The following is a 9,972-nucleotide window of genomic DNA, read 5'->3' on the forward strand; positions in this document are numbered from 1 at the left end:
TCAACCCCCAACCTGTACTGGTGCATGGGGTTATTCTTCCCCAGGTGCAGGACCCTGCACTTGCCTTTGTAAAATTAATTAAAACAAAGCAGACCCTCTAAAGCTTCCTATCCCTTTCTCACTTTTCCCTACCTACACATTGGCATACATGATCAATTCTTGATACTAAACAGGAATTAAAACATCCCAGACTAAGGACACATGAGAAGGACCATGCTCTCCCAGTTATGCCAGGTGAAGAGAACAGAATCCTTAGAGCAGAGAATGGCCAAATGAAACTCCTGACAGACGGCAGCATAAGCAAGAGCAACCAAGGATGCAACCTTTCAGCCAGAACACTTCATGCCAGGTATAAGAGGTTATTTCACTAGCAGTACCTAATGCCTACCCTTACCAAAGAAAAATCTTACTTTCCATCAAGCCTCCACAGCAGCAGGAGGAGAAATGTGAATTTGAAACCCTAAAGCTCCACAACCGCTCTAGGCTTACCCTAAATTTCCTTTCTACTTTCACAGCCACACAGAACCCAAGTACTTTAACCCTAAACAATTTCCACTCTGGCTTAAAAACAAGAACATCTGTTACTGGTCCCCGGGGGGGGAAAACACGACCCAAACCAAAAAAACAACAAAATCACTCCCCACAAAACAAACAAGCAAGCAACCCCACCAACCATTTGTCACAAACACATTTTGACCCTTTGTATATCTGTTAAGTGCTACTGGTAAGATCTTGGTTAGACAGAAAGCAACAGGCAGAAGTTTGGATTAAAACCATGGCAAAGTTTGAAATACAAACTGCATTGCTTTACTACTCTCATTAAAGAAAATAACTAAAAAGACCTCACACTTTTCAGGCAAAATTCATGTGAACATAAACTAAAGGCAGCAAGCCCAAACTGTGGCAACAGGGTGTCAGAATAGTTGCCAATCCCAAAACAGAGGCCGCTGGTCTTTGAGGAAAGTAGGATCAAGAAAGCACAAAACGTAAGGGAACAGAAATATGAAACACCTTCTTTCACGTTGCTGAAAGTAGCTGATGAACTGGGGCAATTCTGTTTGGAGGTTAAAAGTACGAGGCAACCATCTTGGCCCGTCTGGTCCTCCAGCTCGTCTAGATACGGATGCCAGGCAATCTTTGACAGTCAGGAGGTTCTCACATGGGAACTGATTCAGCATCACCTGAGGCCTTTCCTCACTTAGCTTCCTACAAAACAGAGAAATTGTTGGTGGGGAGGGGGAAAAACAGGCCTTGCAGAACACAACTTTTACAGCAAAAAAATAATTTTCATCATCAGGGAAATAGTTGCAACCTATAGTCTTTGAAGTGTGAGAAGTTATAGAGGATGTCTGCTTCTCCCTCGTTGTCTGTGAACACAAAGCGGGGATGTGTCAGGTTGTTGAGGACCTGCTGAACGTCTGTGAAAACCCTAAAAGAAAAAGGCACATGAAGAAAATGGTCAGTTTGGTTCCTGAGCCTGGGCCTGACTGTAGCTGGAATAAAATGGTGCCCCCCCCCTTTTTTTTTTTTAAAGCTTGGCTTCCTAAAGGAATTATGCTTTACCCACACATACTATCTGTGGAAATCCCCTAACTTCTTAGCTCCCTATGAACATTTTAAATAGAAGGAGGACAGTTAAAAAAAAATAATAAAAAAACATATTTTAAGATAGAAATCAAGGCTGGTTTAGTTCCTGCAACTGTCACAGAAACAGCAATTCAGAAGAGAGTGACTAAGCCTCTGCCAGAGAAGCACTAATTCCTTGAGATACCATGTAAATGTCTCCATTGCTGGAAAAGCCCTAAAAATCAACCCCTGCTGTCAGTCATGACAAACACACACATAGGAAGACTGGTCAATTTAACTCAGTAGCTTCAGAAGACTATTTTCATTTGTTCAGAGCTTCATACACACTCAAAAATATTCTAGACAATCAAACTATACAAAGTACATGCATGATGTATGAATAGAATTGTACACATAACTTCGGAGTTAATATTACATCCCCCTCCCCCTACAGAACCCAATCCAAACCTGAATATACATTACAGAACATAAGCAAGAAGTAGGTAAGATGTTAGGAAGTTCCCCTAAGTACRACCTAAAAAGAGCTTGTACCTCAGTGACTTAGCTATCTGGCATGCCAAAATAAGCAGACAGTAATACAGAGCATTTTGATGATTTTACAGCTTAAAGTGAGGTCACTTGGTTCAGAATTCAGAGCAAAGTCTCAGAAAATGACACTGACAGAGAAAAACAGTTCTCAGGGTAAGTGAACTTTTAAACAGACTAAACATCAGCTATTTTTTTTTCCCTTGAGGAACCACYACATTCTTTCTCCTCTCCAGTTCTATTCTTATCAGTTGCATGACTTTCCTTTCCTCCTCTGATGCTAACCAACCAGAAGATATACTCCCCTGAGGGAGGCTTCTTTGAAATTAAGAATTGTAAAAATAGCAGTCACAAGGCAAAATATATTCTTTAAAAAGAAAAGCATGCAAGATGTTTTGCATATTGCCACAAGTGTTTTGCATAGCTCCACATGTGACATATTGCATTGGTTATACTATTTACACTGGAGCCTAAGGCTAAGAGATGGAGCCACTGCAAATGAGGAGAGTCAGCCTGACGTCCCTGTTGAAAGAAATCACCAATCTTTCTGCACTGCTACAGCAGAGTGGGGTTAACATCTTTATACAGACCTATCAGCGTATCTTTTTGCCGTACATAGCTTCTCCTTCCAAGTCTGAACATTAGGGCAAAACACTATCAAATTGGATGCACGATCCAGTACAAGACCCACCAAACTCATCTCATAAAAGCTATCCAAACAGCCATGGGACTGGAGCAACTTTCAGTCCTCACTGAGGCAAACTGCATTCAAAGTGGTGACCTGAAGATGTACAATGTTGCAACAAAGTCTTGAAGCATCCAGCATTCCCACACATACGCAGCAACATACACAACACAAGAAATACTAGAATTTAGGTTGCTCATTCAGCCCCAGCTCATTTCCTTATCAGCACATCCTGCAATATAGGATCTCATCCCACACCAGCTGTGGCCCTTTGTAGCTGGATCCAAACCTAGCTGATAGCTCTTGGTAGCAGAGGATCATCAGTTCCACAGAACGGACCTATTTTACAAGTTGGAACCACCAAACAAATGGAAGCAGCATTAGTTTGTTTTCCTTCATGCAATTAAGCCCCTTGAGCAAGGCATGGAAAGATTTCATCAGCATATTGCACAGTTTTTGCAGTGCAGTGCTGGCATGCCGGCCTTCAGGATTCCCGGCTTCCACTCCAGGCTTCGTCAGCAGCGTCTGGTTTCCAACTCAGGAAAGAGGCTAAAAGTAACATAACCAAGTATAGAAGTTGGTACTCTCATTCTGAAAAGCAACRTGGCTGGGTCAGACGTGTATCGATGTTACAGATTTGGAGTACAGCCATCGTTAGGCTTGGGCTAAGGCTATACAACTCTTTGGTTAGTTATCTGTAAAAATAGTCCAGTTACAGTTGCTTTCCCCAGGAAGGAAGTGAAACCTTGGTTCACAATTAGCGTTATGCTGGAGGCTATGAACAGGCATGGGTAGGACTCCTTTGCATACGAACTGTCAGAGACCTTTAATGCACTTATAGGAAAAATTAAGGAAAAAAAAAGTTTTTACAGGAATTGGTGGAAGTAACTCACTAGGGGATCCCTAAGAGTTAAAAAAGTAGAGCTTCCTCTGCCTCCAGCTGCAGCTACAGTAAATACCTTTGAAAGCTCCATTTCATCAAATGATGGTTCTCACAACAATTCCTCCAACTATAGCAACAATGCGGCTGAACCATAACCTAAGGCGTCAAAACTGATTAACTGGTGTCTAAGGCCAAAAAATCATAACCCCCACAGCAAACCCCTTTCCTCCAGTCAGAAAAAGGTGATGATATGAAACATGCTGTAACAAAGGTCTGAGGCGGAGGCATTTGACCTTTAGTAGCATGGAAGGAAACTTGTGGAGAGCCAGGCAGCATCTGATAACTCCAGTAAATCTTTATTCCACATCACTCCCTAGACATCATTTAATCAAGGCAGGGTATTCTTTTTTCTTCCTCACTGCTTTTTACCACGTTTTCAAATACATCACTTGGAAACAGACTTCCACAGCTGGCTGGGCACCAAACAGCTACTTGTCTCAGCAGAAGAGCAGGATGTACTTTGTGCTAATTGGAGATTCAGCTGAGAGATGGGTCACCGCCTATTGCAGGTCCATAAATCAATTCCCCCCCCAATGTTAATTCACTGAAAAGCTCTACACCATACAGAAGTGCGAGTATTGACTTGCATTTGGTTATTCTGAACAGCAGGCTTAAAGAAAGATCCCCATACTCTTCCCCCTCCCCCCCRCGAAGTATTAAAAATAAAGAAACTCCCCCCTAAAATATTAATACTTCTCTCTCAAAAATCTCCCACTACCAGAAGAGTTGATAACACTGGGCTGCCTTTATAGATGCACAGAATCGTCTTATCTTCTGTAAGATAGCTACCAAAGACTATTTGAAAGACATTCTTATTTTAGTAGCTTACAGCTGTACAGAAAATTGCAGAGAGGTGCTACTCACATTATCAATAAAAAGCTTGCTTTCTTAACCTCGGCAGCCTTGCTACGACATCTTGTTTAATTCATGTGCCAGAGCACTCTGGGTTATATGTCTTAAGACTAGTTTACAGAACATACAAAAACACAGCAAGAAAGCAAGTAACAAAAGGACTATAGGAGCTCGGTCTATCATTGCTGAGTGCAGGAAGCCCACTGAAATAAGGCACTCAAGGTGATATTACAGTTGCCTGGTACTGCTGAAAGTTAAGACTAGAAGGAAAATAAGGCCACTCCACTCATTCCAGTTCTTTCTATAGACAATCCTATTACCACAAAAGTCTTGTCACAAAGACTCTGGCAAGCAGAAGTTTTCATTTTGAGAATGAAGATTTTATAGAAACACTATATATAATTAACGTATCTCACTGCCAACAACTACCACCGAGTTTGACTGAATGACTGACATTGAATCTGACTCCTTTAGAGACATTAATATGTATGCATACACTTGGGAAAAAAAAGACCTCTACACTGAAGAGACTGTAAGGGAAGGCATCTGAAAACTAGCGGGCAATTCCTCAGTGGTTCCCTAAGGGGCATGTTGGCACTCCCACAAAAGATCCCAGACTTTAGACCTTTGTTAGTCCTTTGTTTTTAGTTGAATAAATTGCTGCACTTTCCATACATACCTAAAAATATAGACAGAAAGACAGATAAGAACATATACCAAACCCAGAGTGGGGCTTTGTGTATGACAGAACCTCTATGTGATAATACTACRGTATTAACTAACCTATTTTGGAACATTCATTTCAATAGCAATGATTCACTCTGAATTAATGAGGGCAGGTAACCACACTTCCTAAATGATCTTTTCCTCCCTCTCACACAGAAGCCCTAATAGGCATATTATAAAGTCAGGGATTAAAGAGGAAGATATTATTCAGTAGAGTTGTGCAAATAAGATAAAATACAGCATTAGATGTTACTTAATTTACTCAAAGCACGCAGTGCTAGGAAGCAGTTATGAGAATCAACTCCCGAAGCACAGAGCTGACAAGACTGATCAAAACAAAAGAGATGTCTTCTCATAACAGCTCTTTGGGCACCTTTAAAGATGACTGATACAGCTGAAGAGAAACATGAAAGACAAGATCAAGAGAAAAAGAGATAATCAAGCCTAATACAAAGTGGAAGGACTCTACATGTGAATTTTGTCTTTGAAATATTAGTTTTTTTAATCTACTCCCCACCACCACCCCCAAGACAACACTCAGCACAGCTGGATACCAGTGTCTCCCTTGGGCAGCAGTTACCATTAATGAAACAAGACCTATTTTAATCTATCATTTTGCTGTATTAAACTACAAGTACTTGCTCCCATATATTTTAGAATTTGGGTTAAAAGTTTATTTCATCTTCCCATTTTCTGGCTTAGCTTGGAAACAAGATGACTGCATAAAAATTTGTCCCAGGCACAAGCTTCTAAACTTTGCAACCTCATGCTTTTCATCTTCTCTTCCGAACCCTCCAGAACAGTGGGAATACACAAGGCAGAGCACATACATTATGGGTTACACACATCTACCCAGCTTTACATACCCCCATCTGTCTATCCGTGGTGACAGCCTCAAAATCTTTAAAGCTTTGAAGGAGACCAAGAGCTCTCGAGCACTGCAGCTTCTGCTAGGCCACATGGGCGCTGAGATACTACCCCATTCCAGGAGGAAGCTCTAGCAGATGAAACGCAGAACACCAGGAGGACCTTCTGGCCTCCTGTGGACTGTTAAAAGCTGCTCTCCTTTCTCCTCCCCAGGCAGGAACTTCGGTAAAGAGGAGGAGAGGAAACCCCTTAGGAGTGTGTGGCCAGGGTGTTGACAACATTCCTCAGAAGCAGAGTAGGAAGACTCTGGCATGTGTTCCCCGCCTCTCCCAGTGTGAATGCTATTCACCCAAAATATGAAATGCAAAAGAAAGGGCACTGCAAGAATGGGGTAGCAGTGAAAGACAAGCTGGCATGTCCCCACATCCTCCCTGTTTCTCTCCATCTCTGTTAGACTGCATCTATTTGTCTCCCTCACCTGCTATAGAGGCAAGCACACTGGAGGAAAAAACAGCTTTTGTTTATCCTCACAAGTCTTGTAATCAGTTTTCAACTGCATAACGAAGTCTAGGCTATCACCGAGCAAGTCAACAAATGCCTCTAAACTGAAAGGGACCCTGGACTTTCAATAGTCCTTTTTTGCCCTCAAGAAAAGGTGATCTAGAGGGTAACAAATTCCAACACAAGCAGCTGGGGCATGAGTAAACCCAACAGATCTAACTTCTTTCGTTGTGCAAAATGCTGCATGCTAGGACTTGGATCCCAATGTCACACTACGAACACCATGGAGCAAGACTCACAGCACATGCAATGTAACTGCATGTTTTTCTAGAATAAAACTAGTAATAAGGCAGTCTAGCCATGCAGTGCCACTGTTTTTGCTCACAATCCCAAATCCTTTGCAATCCCTTATCTTTACAGTGTTCTTCTAGCTTTCTTCTGAAGTATTTTCACACCATCCGCTGTATTCTTGTAAAGTACACATCCAATTTAAAACAGGAAAAATAGGACAGAATTCCTTCTACATTCCAGGCTTTGACACAATTCTTGTTTGGCAATGTCATCCAAACAGGAACAGAAATGGTCTGCTATATTCACACAGCACAGAGTAGCACTTGTACCCTGTGGATGTACATGCTACACCGCAGAACTGAAGTCCTTGTTATATTCTTTAGTTACGCTCCCTAGCGAAAACAAACCAAACGCTGCAGCATTATGCAACTTTTCTTTCACCCAGAAGGTGGCACTTATTTACAAATCTAAACTCCTTGTAGAAATTCAGTAAGTGACAATCCATTTTCTAAGAAGAATCTAACCGGAAGAACTTGTAAGTCAGAATTTTAAGCAAGTGACTACATATAAATGCATTTTTTAAAGTTGCCTCTGTCATTCAAAGCTGGAAAAACACTGATCAGCACACTGCAACTACTATGCTTATCTTGGTTAAGAAAGCTTTTTGTTTGCAGATACATACTTGAAAACTTTGTCTTCAGCATAAACCGATGGCTTTATTGCTATAGGCAGTTTTTCCTTGTTTTCTGTTAAAATAGCCTGAAAAACGAAATCACAAAAAGTTAATACTAAGTAGAATAAATGGGCAACCTTGGGTCAAACTCCACAATATCCAGGGGACACAAACAGCAATTTACACCAAACTTGAATTTTAAATGGTGCATAATCAGGTCTGTGAGAGAAATGCTTGAGAAATAACTAACACAACTTTTAAAAAAAAGTTAGAGGTAAAATATTCAATATGACAAAGTGTTCATCTAAATGTTTTTATTAGTATTAGCCTATTAAAGTTGCCTCAAATTGCAAATCTTCCACAGTTCATTCTCTGCAATTCCCCATCTCTTTATATACATAAATATATGTGTACAGTTGCATTTGTAAACATGGTAAAAATGACAGTCCATCTGCACATCTGAGCAGTCCCTTGTCTTTGGCTCAAGTGAACTCCACCGGAGCCGTATTTTGAGAAGTGTATTATGTTGTGTAAAACACTGCTCAGAAAAGTCAAAATAAGAGTAAAGGCAGAAGGGAATGAGAGGTTAGAGGCCACCGGTGAAGAAGGAACAAGAAACATGGCTTAGATGCGAGGGCTTATCAACATGTTACAAGAACCCCAAGACAACTCTGGTTCTCCTAAGCTTTAAACAAAACAAAACRCCAAGCCACAGATGATCGTGTACACTAAAAGAGACAAAGTTACTGTATTGCCAACAAAATGGAGGATTGACTCGTGTTCTATTACAGATACTGAAAACTGTACAGGAGGCTGGAGCCTAGCTCTGTTCCCGCAGAAATCAGCAGAAGGCTTTTTGCAGTCCTTAGTAGTAAGCATGCTTGAAAAAAAACCTCACTCCACCTTTTACAACACCTCTGACTGATAAAAGGAAAGACATCACATTTGGATCACTGGTGATACCCTGCCAAAGGAAGCAGCTCCTTACAGGAAGTCTGGGATGGGAGAAGTGTCTCTGGAAACCATAGTAGCTGCAGTTCTGCAAAACAGCTCTCCAAGTTCTAGTTGCTGCAGGTCGTCCTCAGAAGTCGCAGTGGTGAAATGTTTGCCCAGCCAGACACATCCCCCTCTACCTTTAAGCCTGTTATAGGGAATGAAATCATAAATACTGGAAAACATAACCAAAACCCTAATCAAAGATCCTAGACATCACCTTCTAGTATAGGCTGGACAACGCAAATACAGAATAATTCCTGGAGTCACTGAAAAATAGGAAGGGAGCTTGTACTTTCAAGAGGATAAGACTACAGTTGTCAGAACACTACCAGAGGATTCATTACCGTTTTTCCTGTGACTCAAGCTCAGGCAGCTATTGCAGAACAGCAACTACTCTAGTCCCCAAAGAGATACTTCATCCATCCCAGACATTTCATAAAGAATCACCTTCCCTGACACTGGTTTCTGCAATCACTACTTCAATCATTACCCATACTGTTGTTTAGTTATAACCTTTGTGGTCTGTGTTGGAGAACAGAAATAGGCAACAGAACAAAAAACAGGAAGAAGTTAAGCCATGATGTCACTTTAACAATTCTGTGATTCTTCTAAGCAGAACACAAGTGCCTTTCAGATTTATTTAAAGGAAAATTTTTGCCAAGTCTTTGCCAACAGGTTGGCCAACCTGGTAAGGAGGGCTTTAAACTAGGAAAGACAGGGGAAGGGGAGAGTTATCGTGCCAGGGTAGCTGGCAAAAGACAGCTCAAGTCGGGACGCCTCCAGCAGGTGAATGCAGCCAGGGAAGTGCGCATGGGATGTGGCTACGGAGGAGCCTCTTGCAGCCCTCCTGGGAAACCTGCATGCTCGATCACCTCTCKGAAATGCCTGTACACCAATGCACGCAGCATGGGGAACAAACAGGAAGAACTAGAGATYTGTGTGCGGTCGCAAGGCCATGATCTCATTGCCATTACAGAGACATGGTAGGATAGCTCGCATGACTGAGTGCTGTCATGGATGGCTACGTGCTTTTTAGGAAAGACAGACCAGGAAAGCRAGGTGGAGGAGTTGCTCTTTAGGTGAGAGAGCAACTGGAATGTATCGAGCTCTGCCTAGGGGTGGCTGAAGAGCGAGTCGAGAGCTTATGGGGAAGGATTAAAGGGCAGGCTAGCATGGGGGACACTGTTGTGGGTGTTTACTACAGGCCACCTGATCAGGAAGAGGAAGTGGCAGAGGCCTTCTACAGGCAGCTGGAAGTAGCCTCACGATCCCAGGCCCTGGTTCTCATGGGGGACTTCAACCACCCCGATATCTGCTGGAAAGACA

General features: G+C 42.0%; 1 protein-coding gene across 2 annotated transcripts in view; it reads right to left on the reverse strand.

The window, feature by feature from the left end:
• TTLL12 (tubulin tyrosine ligase like 12) overlaps nt 1-9,972 on the reverse strand; it is a 35,661-nt gene that overhangs the window by 10,175 nt on the left and 15,514 nt on the right. For both annotated transcript variants that reach the window (XM_026067808.1, XM_026067809.1), the window contains exons 6-8: nt 7,660-7,736; nt 1,313-1,429; nt 1,012-1,206 (exon numbers count right to left, since the gene is read on the reverse strand). In XM_026067808.1, the coding sequence (XP_025923593.1) occupies nt 1,012-1,206; nt 1,313-1,429; nt 7,660-7,736 (389 nt within the window). The remainder of the gene's footprint in view (nt 1-1,011; nt 1,207-1,312; nt 1,430-7,659; nt 7,737-9,972) is intronic.

Source organism: Apteryx rowi, unplaced genomic scaffold, assembly GCF_003343035.1.
Source record: "Apteryx rowi isolate R43461 unplaced genomic scaffold, aptRow1 scaffold_263, whole genome shotgun sequence".
Lineage (NCBI taxonomy): Eukaryota > Metazoa > Chordata > Aves > Apterygiformes > Apterygidae > Apteryx > Apteryx rowi.